At 40.8% G+C, this 22,141-nt stretch overlaps 1 protein-coding gene across 3 annotated transcripts in view; it reads left to right on the top strand.

Annotated features, from left to right (window-relative positions):
- The window catches only part of TXLNB (taxilin beta), a 71,256-nt gene that overhangs the window by 38,176 nt on the left and 10,939 nt on the right, over positions 1-22,141 (top strand). For 2 of the 3 annotated variants that reach the window (XM_080666742.1, XM_080666741.1), the window contains exon 9: positions 1,099-1,194. In XM_080666742.1, coding sequence (XP_080522868.1) covers positions 1,099-1,194 — 96 coding nt within the window. Of the gene's footprint in view, positions 1-1,098; positions 1,195-2,412; positions 4,634-22,141 lie in introns of those variants that run through there. The other variant, XM_080666740.1, reaches the window with a different exon arrangement.

Here is a 22,141-nt window from a genome sequence, read left to right as displayed (position 1 = left end):
GGGATATAACACTTAAATCTTATTTAATTCAATGTTTCCCCAAAACAAAATCAGCATCAGAATTGTGTTTCTAAAACATTGGCATTGACCATTTTTAAGTGTAGAAAGCCTCCTCTTCAAAATATTTTCATAAAATAATAAGATAAATTTCACAATTCAGTGAGCAAACGTAAGGAGACTAGCACTTGTTAATAATTACAGTTTTCCTACTCCTGGGGGGATCTGTCCATTTAAAAAAGCTTAGTTATAGAGTTTTAAGATGAATATTAAAGCATCAAAATTTGTTTTAATTTAAAATTATATAACTTTTAAGATTTGAATAAATCTTAAAGAGAAATCTAAATCTTAAAGGTTAAAAGTAGGAGTTCTTAATATGGAGTTCATTTATAGCCAAAAAATTTGATATGCATATTTGCATGTCTCTTGAGTGTGGTCCCATAGACTTCATCAAATTCCTAAAGAACTCAATTACCTTAAAAAGTTCATAAACTACTAACTTAGTTAAGAAATAAAAACAAACAAACAAAAAACACTCGAGGCTCCTCTATTGAGGCCAGTGGCCAACAGCTGGGCCCAGCCTCTGGCCTCTGAGGGCACCCAGACTCAGGCAGATTGGCACATACAGCAAGTGCCAGCTGCGGTAAATCCAGGTCACTGCACCTGCATTATGTGCCTTGTCTTTTACTTCATCCTAGCAGAGAGGAGATCCAGGATTGTGAGCAGTTTCAGGTTCAAAAAGACAGCTTTACAAGAAGAGAGAAACAAACTCTACAAAAAAGATTAGAGAAGCGAAAATGCCTGAGAAGGATGAGCTATTTTTTATTTTATTTTAAAAGAGAGGAAAACCAGTGACAAAACAGCATGGCCCTAAGTCGTTTCCTTTTTCCTGAACTGGCTCCTGTGCAAACACGTTTGTCCACCCCTGACCTTGCTGGCGGAGGAATAAATGGTGACTTCCCTACTCACCCCTCATCCCTTCACATAGAACTCGTGTTTGCTTCAACAGCTGGACTTCCCTTGACATCGCCTATGGAACCACTAGCTTCTTTGGTAGGTTAACTTTTCAGGATGAATATTAAAACACTCTAATTTCTGCAGACGACTAAGAAAATGAAGAAGCTGGAAAAGGACACGGCCACGTGGAAGGGCAGGTTCGAGAACTGTAACAAAGCTCTGCTGGACATGATTGAAGAGGTGAGGGAGCTTTTCCCTGAGCTTACTTTCCCTTGGCCAGTCAAAGCTTTCATACTTAGAACATTATATCCTAACGCTTACCTTTGAAAAAGGACTGATTTTTTTCTGGGATGTGATATATGAAATTATAATAGAGTAATTAGAGCAAAGTAATTCAGAATCCTACCCAGACTCCTAAAGAGCCTTGTGTCCCTTAAGTCACATATCTACTGTTCCCCCAAGCAGCAGCAGGCCTACAGGACTGTGTATTCCTTAAAGGCTTGATGAGTGTCCTACTTGTCTTTGAATTTCCCTGGCATATAACAAGCACAGAATGAATTAATTCATTGATTTGAACATACTGAGAGAAGACACCAGCCCAAGCACCCAGGGTACGTGCTATATTATAGACAGATATGGAGATATATTGTTTAATTCCTCCAACAGGCATTTAAACACTGATGTTATGCCAAGCCCTAAGGAGGTTTAGAGACTATAAAGACAATGATATATGGCCTTTGACCTGAGAGGCAGGACTTAAAGGTAAAGGTCTTTCCATGTAAACAAGTAAAAAAACATCTTAAAGGGTACAGAGTAGCACAAAGATGGGGTGAAGGAGTAAAATAATTAGGAACAATTTCATGTACAAACACACTGACATTTCTAGAGAGAAGGAAAATCGAACAGTTTGAGCAGCCAGCATCATGAATTAGTGTGTGGTGAGTTTCTCTGGTTATAATTACTATTCTAAAAATTCATCCCAAATTACAACCAATTCCAAAGCATGAGCTTATTATCCATCAACATAAATCAAACCGTTGCTGGATTAGCATATAGCAGTTTATCTATAGAATAGATAAGGCATTGCTGACTGCCAATACCCAATCTACCTCATTCATTTTGCCACATGCATTTACTTACACCCTCTAAGTCTTACAGGCAGAAAATTCATGTACAATTCTAGATGTCCTAGACTGAAGTAGAGAGAGGCTTTGCCATCTTTCTTTTCTAAATTCTACCAGAACCTAGCATACAATGCAAATAATAAAAATAATAATAATAATTGATGCCTCTGACCAAGTGTCTGTCCAGCCACCACTCTGTGGTCAAACCCCAGAGACTGGTAGGCAGATTCCTAGACAAATGGTTTTGCTTATCTCCAGAGAACATTTTGGCAATTTTGCTTTTTGATGTTTTGTGTGTGTGTGTGTGTGTGTGTTGTGTATTTTCAAATCACAGAAAGCATTAAGAGCCAAAGAATATGAGTGCTTCGTGATGAAAATTGGGAGGCTAGAGAATCTCTGTCGAGCTTTACAAGAAGAGAGAAATGAACTCTACAAAAAGATCAGAGAAGCAAAAATGCCTGAGAAAGATGACCAAGGTCAGCACACCTCCGACGAAGAGCCTGAGTCAACAGTTTCCGTGGGCGAAGAGGCCGACGCTGAGAACGCCAACAGTGTTCACGATGCTGTGAAAAATCTGGCCAAAGCCTTTATGGTTATTCACCATTCAGAGTTGACCCTTGACCAGTCCAAAGAATTCCAACCAGAATTCAGCAGTCCTCAAGGGGGCGGTGACATGGCCCTCAAGGAGCCAGGACAGCCCTCTTTGAGCCCTTCCTGCCATTCAGAGAGTTCCCCACCTCTCCCAGCTTCTCAGGCTGGGACTAAAGGAGGCAATGAGGTAGAACCTTCCCCCAAGGCCAGTAATCTCCCTGTGGGGTCCAGAGCAGAGCCCCAAGGCCAGGGTCTCCCCACTGGAGTACTGGCTGATCAGGAGCCCCTTCTGGAGGCAGAAGCTTCTGGTCAGACCCCACAGTCCCCAGTAGAGACCTCCCTATGGGGGATGGAGGCCAATGGTCCTGCTCCACCACCCCCAGCAGGTGAGAGAGTTCCAGCTGGGGTGCCTGGATGTGAGCCCAGTGCGCAGCCTCTGTCAGCAACAGCAGCAGAGGGCCTGCTAGAAGGGGCCTCAGATGGACCCCAGCTGCCCAAAGTGGCTGACACCAACATGGAGGAAGTAGACTAAGCCTCATGGTGCCTCCGGAGGCTGTTCTTCCTGACTTCACATCTTCATCATATCAGACTCTTCTGAAAGAGGCATAAGGGCTAGGGATGTCTAACAGAAGAGACTTAATTAGAATCAAAACATTTTTAAATGTTATGCAGAGCTCATGCAGCCTTTGCTATTTGTTCTCAATTTGGAGCTTTTCTATTTATCACTGGTTGATAGTATAATTTTCCCAAATGGCAACAAAACATGCTAATAGAAAATTTATATTAATTTGCCATTAAGATGGTACATAATTCAATTTGTTAATCAACAGTAAGATTTGGTATTTAAAGACTTCCACTACAATATATAAATACTGAAAATGTGATGTTCTATTTATCTCCAGATGTAGTTTAACACATTCTATAATAAGTAATGGATGTCCAGGTTCTATTTAAACATGATATCTGTAACATATGCATCTGTGTACATATATACATATGTACATGTATGTAAATGCATACAATATATATGTGTGAATCTATACGTATGTGTAGTTATGCACATATATACACATGTGTGTATCATATACCAGTATATGTATATATTTACATACATTTCTTTCATCCTTTTTTAAATTTCTTTCATGCAAAATATTTAGAATCTAGTCAAAAAAGTATCTTACTTGCACTTGGGACTAATGCTCTATGAATCAGTAGTGGGTTCAAAACACAAGTATTTAGGCCATGTAATGTTGGGCAAATATAAGTAACCCAGTGGTAGGTCAATAAATTCAACCAATTGATCAAATAACATAATAGCAGTTGGGTTAGACTGCAAGTCTGTGTAAAGTACATAGACACAAAGATGATCACAACAGGTTCTAAACAGAAAAGGGGGAAAATCACAGTTGTAAACTGCTCACTTTTTCTAGCTGCTTCTTCTACTCAATTCAGCCCATTGCCTTGCAACCCAGCCTATTCATAGCTTCCTGCAAAGAAAGGGTTGCAGGAAGCTATGAGGAGAGGTCATGCTCACCCCTGGCCTCTTGTGATACCTTGGTTCTTGAGACAGATATTCACCTGGCCCTGCCTGCTGCTCATTTCCCTCCCTGTCACCTACCTCTCTCTCCAGAGGGTTCCCCACCACTTCTTGCTGTCACTGCCTCAGTCTAGAATCTCAAAGCATCTGCTCCTTCTTTCCAGCAGGAAATTATACCCAATCCGCATTTCAATTATTGTTAAGTAAAAGCTATTATTTTTCCAGAACAGGGTCTCAATATGAGTGATGAGGCTTACAAACGAACACAGTTTCTATTTTCAGGAATTCTCTACTGCCAGAAGTACAAAGCAAAGGAAAAAATGGGTTCCTACTCAAAATGACTTGAAAAATAAGTGAGGATCCAGGAGAAGGCAAAAGCTAGAAACACCTGGGGCTGTCTATATGAGTATTATATTATCATTGCTTGGCAAGAACCTCTAATAATAAAAACAGCATAAGTTACTCTGTCTAGGACAGTGGTTCTCAACCTTTTTAATGCCGCGACCCTTTAATACAGTTCCTCATGTTGTGGTGACCCCCCAACCATAAAATAATTTTCGTTGCTACTTCATAACTGTAATTTTGCTACTGTTAATAAATCATAATGTAAGTATCTGTGTTTTCTGATGGTCTTAGGCTCTACAGCAGCAGTTCTCAACCTGTAGGTCGCGACCCACAGGTTGAGAACCGCTAGCAGGGTCGCCTAAGACCATCGGAAAACACAGATATTTACATTACGATTCACAACAGTAGCAAAATTACAGTTAGGAAGTAGCAACGAAAATAATTTTATGGTTGGGGGTCACCACAACATGAGGAACTGTATTAAAGGGTCGCGGCATTAGAAAGGTTGAGAACCACTGGTCTAGGGTAAAGGGAGACTTCAACAAAAAAAAAACAATAAGAAGAAAGAGATGGAGAGAAGGGGGGAGAAGAGAGGGAGGGAGGGAGGAGAGAAAAAAAAATCTAACCCAGCCCTACCTTAAAAGTTGAACTCAAGTAGAAAAATGGATAAAAGCAAGATCCTCTATTATTCATGCAGGAAATCATTCTTCAGTGTCGCATGTGGCTGTCTGCCAAGGCACACAAAGTGCTTGTAGGCAGCAACCATATGCTATAAGAATTGTAAACTGCATAAAATTTGTTTGAAGTAGACAGTGAGGATAATAACAAAATGCTAGTCGGGGGCGGGGGGAGCATATAGCTATTTAAGAACCCATGTATTTTTAAAGACCTAACATATTACAACCACAGGGTATCCAGCCAAATTCAACATTACATGAAGTCTTAGAGATTTAAAGATTCATTTAATTCAGAGCCAAATGTTCACCATAACAATTCTGGAGGGTCCCCTTTTCCACTACTTACATAGGCTAAACTTCCAAGAATGGACTAAGATTTGATAATCATAGTAAAGTCTCAGTCTGAACGTTTAGCAAGAGAAACAGGCAAGAGAGGAGCCAAAACCCAGTAAATCAAATATCCTAATACCCAAAGTTTTGTTTGTTTTTTCATCCAAAAAGCTTTCATAGCAACACATTACTCACTATATATCTTGGGCAGAGTTTCAGATATAATAACTTGCCTGAAATTTGCAAAACTTTAGGCTTTGGGAGAATTATTTTAATATTCAAAGAATGTTTTATTAGAGTCCTTTGTGTTAGAATCATGCCTTACTAATTATAACTATATGTGTGTGTGTGTGTGTGTGTGTATGCTAAGTGTTTGACCATCTGACCAGTTGCTATGACATGCACTGACCACCAGGGGGCAGACGTTCAACACAGGAGCTGCCATGATGCGCACTGGCCATTTACAGAGAAATAGCACCATGGACCTGGCACCCACAAACCAACACTCACCTTTCCCTAAGTGGGACACAGGCCCTGCCACCAACCCAGAGCAACACCCCACCAAATCACAGCCAATGCTGCCGAGACCCCATGGCACAAAATGCAGCCCACAGCCCAGCCCAGCTCAGAAACAGTCACTTTGGGCACCAGGTAATGACATCATGTAGCAATGTCCAGCTTCCTCTCCCTAGCAACTAGCCTCCTTGGAGTTTTTTCAGCCCAGGAACACGACTTGCTTTATAGTCAGGTGCAAACATTTTACACTTTAACCAAATGTCTGTGAAGCATTTTCCTGTGCCTCATCTCATTTGATCCTCACAGAAGTCCTGGAGTAGGTAGATAGGAGATTTGGTGGAATCCTATTTTCTTTTCATTAGCTGGAAAATGGAGATTTAGAAAGCTTAGAAACTTGACCCAACTGAAAAGAAGTAAGAAAAGGTGGACCTTGAAAATGACTTCAGGTTTTCTCACTGCACAGAATATAGTAAAACATTGCTATAGTTAAATATTTTACCCTTTGTTCTCCCTACATGATCTACAATAATCATCTGCTTCCTGTTGATATGTACTGCTGAAAATTACCTGAAAGAGAAGTTGGGGTGCTTCACTGGGCTGGAAAAAGTTTAGCTAAATCAGAAAGCAGGTCTAATTAAGCAAGTTTATTCTATATCTATAAAAGGCTAAGTTGTCTCGCACACGCGCAATACATATAAAGCTCTCACTGGCGCCAATCACATGTGTGTGTTTCAATCTATTATTATTGATCATGAATTTGGTTGGCACTTCTATTATAGAGAAAGGGTGAATAGCGATAAAATATTTCTTCTAATTAATTTCCTTTCAAGGTGCACAAATTCATGCACCTGGCCACTAGTAACTCATAAGAACTGAAAGAATAAGGTCCTTATCAACTTTATGTAACTATTTCTAGAGATGCCAAGTCTACTTTCCAGAAACACAAATTGTTTGGTGTTTTCTAAATGAAATAACTATAATTTATCTATTAAAAAGGTACTTCTCACCCCAAATGCTTTGGCAATGGTTTTATCTTTTAATTTTAATTTATGTTTATATTAATTTTTGTTACTTCTATGTCTCAACAACACCTAACAAAGATTATGGTTTTATTCTGCTGTTGGTTGTGTGTGTTTTTTTAACTCTGGGTATAATGTAGTGGAGTGAACACTTTGCAAAATCTCTTGTTGTGTGTGTGTGTGTGTGTGTGTGAGAGAGAGAGAGAGAGAGAGAGAGAGAGTGAGAAGAAGAAGAAGAAGAAGAAGAAGAAGAAGAAGAAGAAGAAGAAGAAGAAGAAGAAGAAGAAGGGAAGGGAAGGAAAATAGAACATGATGCCCTGGGCTAACAAGAAGAGGACAGATATCACGTGGCTGATGTTTCTCTACAGTACCAGCCTCCCATGAGATTATGTTTCCACAGGTTGCTCTGCCATGTGTCCTTCAGAAATACTCTGAAGAGCAAGGGAGGGTGTGTGGAAGGTGTCAGCTCCTTTTGCCTCTACCTAGTCCCTCTAACTACCCCAAGAATTTTCTCTAGCAAGACCCCAAAAGACACAGCTATTCTGCCTCTGCTTAATTTCTCAGACCATACCGATCTGGGAGGGGCTTCCTGAATATGGCATTTCCTAGCATACTTGAATAAGAGGATTGTTTAGCTAGAATGGAAAAAAAGATTTAATCCTCCCCTTAAGGCTGTTTTTCCTTCTTCTTGCCTGGTATAGATACATATTTTTAAATAGCTCTCTCTTTTTTGAGATAATAAAAGTATTACGTGTTCATTGCAAAACTGAGGCTGCTTTTCAGTAAGGCAAAGAGGTTATTAAAAGAGAAATCATTTCAGGAAAATTTCTTTAGCCCCTCCAACTCTAATTAGTTAAATCTAGTATTTAGGAAAAATCAAAGTAATTTAAAATGTAGAGAATTCACTAAAAATCCTATATAATAAGAGCATAGTATGCAAATTGTCCCCTCAACTGGGAGTTCATCCAGGAGTTTGACCAGGGGACAGGGCTGGCCAGGGGAAGGGAGGGAGGCCCCGGCCAGCAGCTGGCAGCCACTAGGGACACTACCAGTGCACGAATTTTGTGCACTGGGCCTCTAGTATGAAATAAAAATGATAACCTTGGTCTTTAAAATTTGTTCCATTATAAACTGGCAAGTCGGATTTAGGAAGCACATTGCATATATGGGTTACATATGCACGAGATTTAAATCATTTCCTTTTCTGTACTTTAGAATCTGAAAATTAAAGTTATCATTATATCAGCCATGAGAGCACTCCATTAGAATAGCATTCATAAATGATGGTAATAAAGATTTTTCTCGACCCTGGTAAGTTATGGCCTCAATACCTGAAGTTAAGTCTCATTGGGGGCGTCTCCCGATAGTGCTAGTTGTGGTTGTATGTGTGTGTGAATGCACATACATGTGCATACATGCACATGAACACACATGTATAAAATTTGACCTGGATTTAATTCTGCTGCTGTAGGTGAGTCTTTGTCTCACCTTCATGATTCTATGTCTAAGAGTTCAAATTTACAGACCTAGTACAACAGAGATGCTTTTCATCACACCCAATGTCATGAGGGTAAACTTATGTCAGATGGGAGTGCTCCAGTGTTGTAGACTAGATTAGAATATAGCAACTGCTCTACCTAGACTAGTGTAATTCCTCACAGATTGTTGTAATGCTCTGAGTACAGAAATTCATGGTTTAATTCACTTGTTTTCTTAACATTCTGATCCAGGAATTAACCCCCTGGAAAAACCAGTTAAGTCTAATCAAGGTAAAAGTGTAAGAAAGCACTAGAACAGGAATCAGGTTACTGGAGCACTAGTTTCTGTTCTGCTACCAAGTAGCTGGGTAAATTTGGAGAAATTACTTACTATCTCTGGGCTTCAGTTCACTCATTTATAAAAGGAGAGCCTTGAGCCATGTGTCTGAGGGTTTTGGAGTCTCTGATTAAAATCTTTAAGAGACTTGTGAAGTTATGTAAGGCTTTCTACTCTCCAGGGAGGATTTTATTCTAAGATATCTACACATCACCTTGGTCACTTTTATTAAGAATCAGGTAAGCAGAAGAAAAGAAGAAATTACTCAAAATTTGTTTAAATTAATTTTAAAAATTAGATAAAGGCAGCATGAAGGGGGCAATCACAAATTCTTGGATTTATTCAACAAACACTGAAGGCCTTCTATGTGTGAGGTTCTTGGATGACAAGGCTAAACGAAGGATTTCAGGACCACCCATACCTTGAGCTCCATCTGCTCAGAAACAGAGCACCTGGTCATGTGACTGGGGCCTGATAGTTCCTCCCACTACATGCACCAGGGACTCATTACCAAGGAAAGGGACTGTAAGAGACGCCAAGAGGTTCCACTAAATCACAATGTTCAGCAACCAAAAAGCAGAAAGGAAACTTCTATGAGCACTTTATTACAAATGATACCCAGATCTCTAAGTGGAAAAGTTTGTGTTCCTGCACAGGAGGGTTTTATAAAATGTGTCTGTGTGGTTATCTGTCTGTGACCATAAATGTGTGTGAGGGCATGCCTGTATGTGAGAGTATGTATGAGTACTTGTGTGTAATATGTGCATATATATTTATATAGTTTTGTGAAAGTATGTTCTATGCATGTAGTTCTATGTGAATGTTTATAATTATATGTGACTGTATTTATGCATAATAACTTGGCACAAGCCTATGTGTGTATAGTTGTGTGTGAGTTTATGGTGTGTGTGTGATGGGGCTGGGAACTGAAAAGCTGAAACACTGCAGATGTGGTTTTAGTCCTGTGACTAGCTTGTTTTTTATAGGATCATGTCTTGTTACAGACTTTTGTTTGCACAACTAATCCTCTTTCGCTTACAGTGTCACAGGGCTCATTCCTTTTTGGCTGACAACCTGGCTTCTGAACAAACAGGCAGGTGAGGCTACAAGTGTAGTGGCAGCGACTCATGAAATAATTGCACCTACCACCGGTCCCAGGCGACAGCCACCACTGGCTCACAACTCCCACCCTCAGGCAAGGCCATGGGCATGTCTGGATAAACTCTCAGTGCTTTTCTTCACACACACCAGCCATGGCTTGAGCAGGGAATACAAGAAGTGGTAGCAACCAGGTGAACTTGATTCTGGTTATTCCAAATGAGAAAAGCTCCTCAGGTGGCCACTATTTCTAACAAAGTTGGCATCCTTGGAGGCAGAGTTATAGTCTGCTTTATCTCCGCTGCTATCATCCAGCTGAAATAAAACCCCTGAATATCGAGAACATTTCCCTGAATTAGGGACGGTGGGAATGGGTGAGAAGAGATTATATATAAAATGCATAACCCATGGATACAGTGTGGTGAAGGCCTGGGGCGGAGGGGCAGGTGTAAGCTAGAAGGGGGAAAAGGGACATCTGTAATACTTTCAACAATAAAGAGACATTTTTTAAAGCCAAAGAGAAAGCGTCCAACCCATTTATGATTTAATTGGTAAGTCAGAGAGAGCAAACGAGAGTTGATTGCAGATGCTACCAGCCAACCAGCACGCCCATGACTCATTCTTTGCGCAGAGGGATTTTTGTTTCTGTGATACAATTCATCTCCCAAAAATATCTACTATTGACTAGCTGTGCTGTCATAGCTGGGCCATCTGGCTGCTGCCTTGCCTGGTATTAGGAAACTGATCCAGAAGTCCTCTGATTCATTCTGGGAGCAATTTAAAGCAATACCCAAAGGAAGGAGAGTGAGAGCTTTTTATAACAAATTAATTGCCTGCCATACAAGTAAACTGATGATCTTAGAAAGTTAAAGGGAACAAAACAACTAAACATAAATAAAATTCAAAGATAAGACCAGAAGGGAGAAGATAGTCACAATAAATACAACAAAGCATAAATGTTCATAATACAAACAGAAATCTTACAAAGCAATAAGACAAACAATTCTAAAGAAAGTGGGGAGGGGCAGGGGGAGCCACCCACCCAGGTGCAGGTGATGAGGGGCATCAACTTCATCATTCTAAGATTCCAGAGATTCTTCATGTTTCCCTTGAGCTCTAAAATTAAATGATCCCCTGTGACTCTGTCTCCTTAAAGTTGCTGTTTCTTTTAAGAACCAACTATGAGGACCTGTTTTGTTGTTTCAGCTAATATTTTGGCCTTTATTATTATCCTCCTATATAATAAAGAGGTGATATGCCAATTGACCATCACTCCAACACACAAGATGGCCACCCCCATGTGGACACAAGATGGTCACCACAAGATAGCCGCCACAGATGGCTGGCAGGGGAGAGCAGTTGTGGGCGATCAGGCCAGCAGGGGAGAGCAGTTGTGGGCAATCAGGCCAGTAGGGGAGGGCAGTTGTGGGCAACCAGGCCAGCAGGGGAGGGCAGTTAGGGGGGACCAGGCCTGCAGGGGAAGGCAGTTAGGGGGGACCAGGCCTGCAGGGGAGGGCAGTTGGGGGATACCAGGCCTGCAGGGGAAGGCAGTTAGGGGGGACCAGGCCTGCAGGGGAGGACAGTTGGAGGGGACCAGGCCTGCAGGGGAGGACAGTTAGGCGCAATCAGGCCTGCAAGGGAGGGCAGTTGTGGGGGGACTAGGCCTGCAGGGAAGGACAGTTGGGGGTGACCAGGACTTTAGGAGAGGACAGTTGGGAGGGACCTAGGCCTGAAGGGGAGGGCAGTTGGGGGTGACCCAGCTGGCAGGGGAGGGCAGTTAGGGGCAACCAGGCTGGCAAGGGAGGGCAGTTAGGGGTGACCAGGCCAGCAGGGGAGGGCAGTTAGGGGCAATCGGGCCAGCAGGGGAGCAGTTAGGCGTCGATCAGGCTGGCAGGGGAGTGGTTAGGGGGTGATCAGGCTGGCAGGCAGAAGCAGTTAGGGGCAATCAGGCAGGTAGGCAGGCAAGCGGTTGGGAGCCAGCAGTCCTGGATTGTGAGAGGGATGTCCCAGATTGGAGAGGGTGCAGGCTAGGCTGAGGGACACCCCCCCACCGCTCCGGTGCATGAATTTCGTACACCGGGCATCTAGTCTAATATAATAAAAATATTAAAGATCAACCATGGTTCAAACCAGACAAATAAGTTTTATCCATGTGCCAAGACTGATGGCCCAGCAGGAGAATATGCTGTGATAAATTCATAATCCTACCTTTGCAAGAGGGGTGGTGCAGCATCCTTGTCAGGTGTTTATCAGACACATATGAGATGGCCTACAGGTGAATTCATCTCTCTGAGGAGTTCCTTTCTATCATCTTAAATTTTAGAAAGACACAGCTATTGCCTCTCTCTTGAATGTGGACAAATTTGCTAACATGTCAGATAGTCATCCCATAAACTAAAAGACTAGCAAAACTAAATTCCAATGGCTGAAGGTTTCCCATCACTTTGTATAAGAGTTTATGAGTTTGAATTAGATAGAGAGATGAGGCACACTGTTGGTTGTCTTAGTGCATTTGGGCTGCTACAACAAATACCATAGACTACAACAGAAATTTATTCCTCACAGTTCTGGAGGCTGGGAAGTCCAAGAGCAAGGTGCCTACAGATTCAATGTTTGGTGAGAACCTGCGCCCTGCTTCATACATGGCCATCTTCTCACTTGTATCCTCACATGTCAAAAGGGAAGAAAGCTCTGTGGGAACTCTTTCATAGGCCCTAATCCCATTCATGGGAGCTCCACCCTCGTGACCTTATCATCTCCCAAAGGCCCCATCTCTTAGTACCATCACACTGGAGGTTAGGATTTCACATATGAATTTTGGGAAGACACAAACATTCAGGCCATACTATTGGTTGAGACTCAGCTGTCAGGAGATGGAGGGTAAGTGTGGTGACCATATTTTCTAAATCCCAAGTAGAGGCACCATCTGACAAGGGCTAATGTTCTTATATGAGTAACAAGACAGAACACTAGAAATCAAGACTGACGAGGAGAAGCCAGCATTTAGGTATAAATAAATACAATTCTGTCACTAGTTCAAGATATTCTAGATTTTTACTAACTTGATTCCAGGATGGGGCTTCAGAGAGTTAGGCTTTTTGATAAGATCATTTCAAACCAGAGTAACAGAAGGGAAGGACCAGCCTGCGCTCTGGTCCCAGCCTCCACGCTGCTTCCAGACTTGTCTACAAGGAACCAGATAACTGACTCCTAACCAGCTTATTTTGGACCAGCAGCTTCACTTCTCAACACCTCCACTCTCACAATCAGAATCCAAAAGCCTCTACTTTGAAACTGCCTGCAACTAGGGACAGACAGCAGCAGCTGTCACCGCACAGATGCCGGGCTTGTGCTACTGCTTGCCCCCAAACACTGCCATGAATTGACGATTTGCTTTCCTGCCTGCCCAAACCCACAGCCTCGTCATCACAGAACAGCTTCAGCATGGAACAGGAGTGCCACCTACTGAAGCACTAGAGATGCAGCCAGCGTCTCGGCCAGCCCAGGCCTGCTTGTCACCCAGCAACAGGCCTGAAAACCACCTTTGTATAGCAATTAAGTAGGCCTCATCTTCTGCCAACTTTGGTGATTGTTTACCACGGTTAGGCTGGAAAAGTCTCAAGGAAGTTAATTCAGCTCTGAACAAACAAAACCCAATTGCAATTGGGATCCCGGCTGTATTCCACTCAAGCAAGAAGTGGGCAAGCAGCAAATGCAGCTTAATACAGAGCACAGTTATTAAGTACTTATCCTAAATCAGACGCCGGGTAGAATCTGGAGCTAAAAGTGCGAATGGACCGACACTAGAGAAACAATGGGAAAATGATACATCTCTATCTGTATTCCACAATTGACAAAATACACTCAAGGAACCCAGCCACAATTTATTACACAGGAAACATGTCTCAAAGTATAGAACTGGGGATCTGCATTTTCCATTTTTCCCTGGGTTCTATCACCACTGTCACTAAGCTTACATTAAGAAGTCATGATGGATTCTTTAATTTTTTGAGTCACCAATTAATAAATAACATATATGGAATTTTGTGCTCAAAATAGCTGCTTTGCAGGTGCCCAAAGCATCCTTTCAGCCTGCCTCTCAGAAAATGTTGCCAGGACAACTCTCAAAGTGCTAAGTCCTTTCCCTGGATTCACGGACTCCTCTACAGTGCAAATAGCAAATTTCTGACCATGACCAATAAATTACCTTTTTAAATATTTTTAGTGTCTAATGACATCAGAAAATCTTACAATATGTACACACATACTTATAGTAGTAAGTAAACACCCTATCAAGTCAAGACCCCAGCACACGGTGATGTGCTCACACATTTGCAGCTGGGTGACAGAACCTGAACACCCCGAGGGGGCCCCTTCCCTACTGAGAAACCCTGGTGCTTTAGCCACTGTGCATGGCCACCACCCAAGCATATTCTAATGAGCTGTACAGGTGTGCCTCCTTCCCTCAGAGGAGACCCGGTAAGATCAAATGATAGGAAATGGACAAAGAAGTATCATATTGGATGCAAGATTTATAGATTTAAGGAGAAAGCAAATTCACAAACTAAACTAAACTATTTTAGGTACTACTGTGAGAATTATATTTGAGGCCCTGCTAAAGTTTCTGGTGTTTTGCTATGATTTTATCTTGAATGCAGTCCTGGTGGGTACAAATTTAGGATTATGCATTATTTATATTTCACACATAAACATACAACCATCATGTTTCCCATCCATCCCTACCCCCTTCTTTTTGCAAGAAGTAGTTTTAAAAGATGTCTCCATTCAATAGTTCAGATACTTACTGATAGGGTTTTCTTATATGCCTTATTCTGTAATTCCCAAAATTTAGCTCAAAGGGGGCATTTCGAGCCGCTGTCAGGGGCTACAAATCCACATTCAGCAATTCGGTGAGCTGCTGAGAGAACAGGCATGCACCAAGCTGGATATCTCTCAGAACCTTCCACAAAACACCAAGGCCACTCCAGCTCTCATTCTTGCCAAAACATCAGCAGTATTCTGAGAATAGGCCTTATGGCTTATCTAGTCTCTTTTTTAGTATAGAGACTGATAAGTACTGGGCAGGACACAGAGGCTGAGTCTCAACTTTCATTCATCTCTCCTTCCCTCCGTTCCTATCCCTCCTGCTCCATCCTTCAAGGTTAGCAAGGAACTGCCACCTGACCAAGGCAAAAATGCTCAAGGCTTGAGGATAGCCTTGGTAAAAAAACAAACATGAAAAAAGATAAATTAACATAACCATAGATGCTGATATAAGAAGGAAACTTAAAACCAAGTGCCTTTCAGATGAGTGGATAAAAAAGCTGCAGTAATTTACACAATGGAAGAAACACTACGCAGCTGGGGGGGAAAAAAAGGAAAAAAGGAGGATCTCTTATCCTTTATGACAGCATGGATGGACCTGGAGATTATTTTGCTAAGCTAAATAAACCAGTCAGAGAAAGACAAATATCACATGATCTCACTCATATGTGGAATATAATGAATAAAATAAGCTGACGAACAAAATAGGTCCAGAGACATGGATGCATGGAAAAGACTGATAGATCTTAGAGGGATGGGACAGAAAGAGATTAACCAAAGAACATATATATGCATAGCCCATGGACAGAGACAATAATGCAGTGAAGGCCTGGGGTGGGGTGGGGGCTGAGTGGAGGTGGGCAAAGAGGGGTGAGGAATGGGGGACATCTGTAATACTGTCAACAATAAAAAATTTTTAAAATAAATAAACTGTATTAGGTTATTATGAAGATTTATACAACAATAAAATGTAGAAAAACACAAAAAAGTAAAGTTCTATGTGATCCCAACAGAGAACCCTTTCCTTGATGATAAGAGAACCACATATTTTTAGAAGTTAAAACTGTTAAGCTTACAAAAGTGCAGGCACCAAAACACTAAACAACAACAACAAAAACACACACAAACCCCTGCAATTCAACCTCTTACTCAGAGCTTCAGTGCCCTCTACATTTCCTGCCCAAGAGTCATCAGCACATTAAACACCTCTAGCGATAGGAATTAGTAACTCCCCAACAGCTCATTTGATACTCTGATGATTCTTTTGCATGTCAGCCAGAATATGACATAATAATAGCTATCATTTGTTAGATATTCTATGTTTTATATGTCATATTGTTTATTCTCCTCAAAATGCTGTGGGAAGATACTAATATTATCCTGTTCAACAGATGAGAGAGCTGAGGCTTAGAGATGAACCTGCCTGGGGTCATCCAACAGATAGGAGACAGTGTGGAATTTGAGCCCAGGCTGTCTGACTCCAGAACCTCTCTAAAATATTGGGTTTGCATAGCATAATGATTCCTGCTTCCTCTAACATCCACGGATTAGTCTTTGGTCAACCCCATGGGCCATGAGGGCCTCTAATTCCTCTTCCGTTAGATAGCCTTGGTACTTAGCAGATAGGAGGTGCTATCTCTTCTTCTAGTTAATCACCCTGGTCCTTCAACATGTGTTATATGACATGGTTTTTAGTTCTCTCACTTTCCAGGCCCTCTACTCTGACATGTTCCATTTGGTCTATGACCCTCTAAAATGTGTTATTCAAATTCTAACATAACCATATGCCTCACCATATGGTTAGAAAGATATGACAGCCACCTGCATTCTAGATTGACACTGTCCAATACAACTTTCTGCAATAATGGAAATGTTCTGTACTTATGCTGTCCTACTCAGTAGCCACAGGCCATTCTTGGCTAATGAGTGCTTGAAATGTGACTATGAAACTGAGGAACTAAATTTTTATTTTATTTACCTAATTTCATTTTACAGAGCCACATATGTTTAGTGGCTACATAGTGGAGAGTGTCCTTCTAGATTCTATATTTCTATATCACATCCGGATCCTTGTTGAATGAAAAGTTCTCAATAAGCATGTCATCCTCATCCTATAGCATGGAGCTGGCTTTGGGGACCTCTGAGGATATTTTACATTTATCTTTGACAAGTGCCACCTCATGATCATTCCAACCTATTAAGATCATTCCCAATGTGATTTTGTCATTCAGCGTATTTAGGATCTCTCATGCTTTATAGGCCACCTGCAAGTTGCCTAAGTACACTTGATACATCTTTACAGAATACAGTTAATGATGTAATAGTAATAAATGTATGTAACATTTATTAGAGTTCGGAGCTGTGCTAAGTACTCTATATACATCTCCTCATCTAAACCCAGGATGGTCTGACTCCACCACTCACATTCATACCTACCAACTAGGCTGCCTTCCACAATGAGGAAACATCCATGCATACACATGCTTACACACACACACACACAGAACAACACTAGAAACTTTCTTCCACTTAGACATCAGTTATTAATCTACATTTTGCACACCATCATTCAATCACAATTTCCTTGCATCCAAGACAATATTAACACATTCATAAGAATTTATTGAAAATCCTCATCAAATATTGAAGCACATATTCAGAATGTCTCTAAGCACTACCCTGAACTACATAAGAACCTTTTGGAGACAGCATAGGAACTTAGGCCTGGAAATGGAGAATTCCAAGAAGCCAAGTTAAGACTAGGTAGCCAGAGGAATGTTAGATAAACTGACCTCAAGAATGGAGTGACCCTTCCACTCCCTACTCAAAAATACAGAGGTAGCTGATACCATCTCCCTTCAAATCACCTATGTTGAAACTACTGACCTGCAGTCGCAGTTGACCAATGTTTTACCGCTATAAGATCTTCCCAGGGTGGTGGTAATGAACAGCCTTCATCTTACATCCACAGCCCAGGAACATGAACATAGTTACCAAGCAACACAGCTGGAAAGGAAGTCACCCAAGCCCTAAATGGAAAATTCCACAAGCCTGCCTTTTTCAAAAAGCTCACCCACTTTGTTCCCAGCTTACAAAAGCAGCCAAGAGGACCTTCCTTTCCTCTGTGCTGCCTCCCTTGCGCTCAAGCATAAGCTTAATAAAATCTGCCTGGAAATTTCTCTGGGGCTTCCTCTCAATTTCTATCTTGGGGAACCCAAGAGTCCCAATGCCAGTACAATTTCAGAAATGTAATTAGATCAATTTACCCTGATTTGTTCTTGAATTCCTTCTGACTGTTGGAAATATTCACTATGTATTCCTTGCTTAGTAATTCAGTTGGTCAAGGGCACATTCACATGTCCATCAAGAAAAATGTAAAAAACTAAGACATTAACAAAAATGTTATTTCAACAGCTGTCTAGCTTGTTAAACAGAGATGCATTTAACATTTAGAACAAAGAACAGTTTGTAATAAAAAGCAAGACTTAAAATGAGAACATTTTTTAAAGATACACATGCTAACAGGATTTTTTTTTGTCTGTTGCCCCAACTTAAACTCAAGTCCCAAGATGGAATACACGTGACAAAGCACCCTCACATTCTAAAGGGTGAAGCTGGACTGTCTTTGCAGAACTTGCTCAGGAGGTGGCCTCAAACCACCGTCTGTCAACTACCTATAGCCTATATTTGAGAAAATTAGAATGATAAAGGACACATTGGTGGGTGAGGATGTCTTTGCAGAGAGCTGTCAGACTGCTGTACAATTCCTGTCTCCTCTCTACCAGAGGGTGTGTAGTAAGAGAAGACTAAAGAGATGATAGAGAATGACTGCTAAGCATCCAGAGAGATAGAAAGAAAATTAGGTGAGTGCATTGTCATGGAAACTAAGGGAAGTGTTTCAAGAAAAAAGGGAGTGGGCAGCTTTTTCAAGTGCTGCTGAGAGGTTAAGCTAAGGAATGAGAGCATTTATTGTATTTAGCAATAATGGGACATTGGCTTCTTTGATTAGAGCAAATTCTTTAGAGTAGTAAGGGTAAAAATGAGATTGCAATAGGTAAAATATCAGCCAGAAAATCCAGACAATTCTTCAAATTAGGCTGTGAAATGGGAGAGAGAGAAAGAAAAGTCACTGAAGTTAAATGTAAATTCCAGAGAAGAAGGTTGAAGAATTTAAGTCAACAGTTAAAATGCTTAAGGAAAATAAACCTGCAGCTCTATATGTACTACATGGAGACCATATCCTGGAGTGTAGTGAAACAATGGGTCTTGAAGTACTATATGTATATACACATAATTTTTTAAATAATCTTTAAAACAAAGGTCAAAGTTCGTTTGTTCAAGTCCTGCTTAACAAAAAGTAAAATAAAATAAAAAGGAACCAATTGATCAGTTAGAATTTGAAATTCCTAAAATATCTGATTTACTAGTATGCAACTGTGGAAGACTTCTCAAGGTTTCTGAGAAGTCCAGGACTGTATCAGCTAAACCAGAGGCCAAACAATTTGCATCATTTAAATGGCCCTGGGTTAATTCAATAAAATTTAATGTATAACCACAGACATACGGATATGATCTTTGTTGGTTAGATTACTGATAAAGTCAGTCTCAAACAGGTTTCTAAATTGTGCTAATGTAACCACATACAATTAAGAAACTTTAAAATGAACACTTTATATAGTGTTATTTCAATCAACAGAAAATAATTAAGTTAAGAATACGTATCACTATTGGGAGAGAAAGCAGTGGTTATGGATTGTGTACTAAGGGAGGTGGTGGGCCATCACACACCAAAAAGGTTAGCTTGTGCTGAATAGGAAGCATTTGATTTTCTCTAGTACCTTAATCCTATTAATGTGCAGCTATTGAAAACTAGGAATGTGGCTTTTAATTTAAATGTTTAAAATTTAATTTGAATGGCCACATTCAGCCAGTGGCTACTGTATTGGATGGACCAGCTCTAGAGGTCTCAGTTCTAAGCAATCCTTGTGTCTGTTTCCCTTTCTCTAAGGGGGCTGAGAAGGAAGATATTTAAGGTGCCTTCTATTTCTGACATTCTCTCATTCTAATTTTTTAATCTTAACTACTTACACAATCTTAAACATGATCACCTTTATGCTAAACATGTGAGAGATAAAGTGGTTTTTACCAAAGTCCCAGAACAGAGGTTAGTTCTTATAATCCACGTATCTTCTTTACTTTTAATATTTTGGTTGTTGACATTCTGAAAGGAATCCCCAGAAGAGCAGGCATCGAAGAGTAAAACCAGGAAGCACAGTATAATGTACACCATAGCACAAGAGGTGACAAGAAAAACTTTCTGAATTCTCCCACAACCAATTTATTTGAGTCTCTGGTGTGCAGAGCTGCCAGTCCATTCACTGAACGGGTTGCTAATGGGTAAGGCCCTGTATTCGGGGCCTTACAGGATGTCAAAAACATAGTCCCTGCCCTTGAGGAGAGGATACTCAGTGGCGTTTGCATGGAATCCCATCACGTGCTTCCAGAGCACAACAGTCTAGCAACTTCTGAGTACCTCACATCTGAGCAACTTCATGCCCAACAAGATCATCCTTGCTAAATGCTGACATTGCAATCCTGGAAACCTCTGTTTTCATCTGGCTCTGCCATTGCCCCACCTGTACTCCCACAGCTGCAAAGTCAGTATTATCTTTGAGAAATTGAGAGCTTACTTCCTTGGACAACTAGTAATCTGACTCAGAAGTATATACTTTCAAACTGCGTACATCTCCACAGCAGAGAACGTGTACTTCAAGACGTGATTTCCTTTCTTTGGGATTTAATAATAAATTTTGAAATCTTTAGACTCATAATTAATATCTTGTTAACTAAAATTATGTATAAAGAAAGAAAAGTGCCAAAGTACTTGCTCCAACCTTCACAGAGGCAATTCTAGTAACAAACGCCTTCAACTTGACTATTTTAAACAGAATCCTTCTTAGATAAAATCATCTCTTTTGAATTTTTGAACTTAGCAATTCTGAATAAGCTTTCTTGCACAGCTTAGATGATTTGCTAGAGATATTTTCTTAAAATTTGCACATCAGCTTGAAGAGAAATCCTAGTTTTTAGCAACAGAAACAGAATATGCCTATTACCTCCTTTGCAGTGTTTTTACCCCAAAAGTTATACTAAAACATTAGTACATCTTACAATAAGTATCATTGTAAATGCTTAATGTCAAAATCCCAATTTCAAAAGAGTCAGAACCACAGCCCATATCCCGCCTACATAGACACCAGATTAAAGACATCTAGAAAATGATGGAGATTCCAACTAAATTCTCCAAAAAGCTCTTGCTCCCCTGCACAAGTACCACATATGCATTAGTAAGCCTGACAAAAATGTAAATGAGAGCCATGCCAGGAGTGAAATTTCTCTTCTGAACTTCTTCAATCTAATACAATTCTTCTTAACCTAAAAACACAAACCTTATAGTCAAAGGCTTTGTTATAATTCCAATTAGTTCTTTTAAAAAAGAATCTACATTTAAAATTTCATTTTAGTGCTAGGATAGATCACAGATGAACACAGTAATTCTCAGCAAGAACTATTTTAGGTGCATATACCTCAAGCAGACTTGTCACCTCTCATGGAATGCTGACACTTCAAAAGTAGAATCTGGCAACATTTGAAAAGATGTTCTCAGCAATTGAAGATGATCAGCCTTTTGAACAAATAATCATGGCCCCCTTTAGCTCCTATCCCTGCACACAGTATGCGCTCAATAAACGCTAAACTGAATAGTATTTAGCACATCAAGCATGACATGTGAAAGTGAGACAGTCACAGCTGCCTCACACCAAAGAGCAAAGGCATCTGGGATAGCTGCTATTTTTTTAAATTTGGAAATAAATGGAATCATCACTGATTTGCTCACTTCAATCAACTCACGTGTCTATTTCTCACTGAACAGTTTATAAATATTTAGCCTATTAATTCGTTAAATCTCACTTAAGACTATTAGAAAGTTGCATTTGTGTTTTCATGCCATAACAAAAGCATGACCTACAGTTTAAGTGATTTCCCTGAGTGTGTCAGAGGCACAGTGGAAACCCAGGCCTCCTACCTGAGACCAGCACTCTTGCCAGGTTCTTGGCCCTGGTTGGCTGTTGAGTTCAGATGCCTTCCAGGGCTTCCTGACCCTGAAGCATTTCAGCAGGAACAGCTTGCAGCCTAGATCCCCCAGGCTGGTTCTGGCCAGAAGCAGCACACACTAACAACTACAGGGCCTCCTCCTGGCCAGCGGAGAGTGAGGTGACATTGCCATCGCATTCCACGTGTTAGCCTTTG

The sequence above is a fragment of the Plecotus auritus genome (assembly GCF_963455305.1).
Source record: "Plecotus auritus genome assembly, chromosome: 4".
Taxonomy (NCBI): Eukaryota; Metazoa; Chordata; class Mammalia; order Chiroptera; family Vespertilionidae; genus Plecotus; species Plecotus auritus.
The sequence above is the reverse complement of the archived record's forward strand: the minus strand, read 5'-3'. Positions and strand labels throughout refer to the sequence as shown.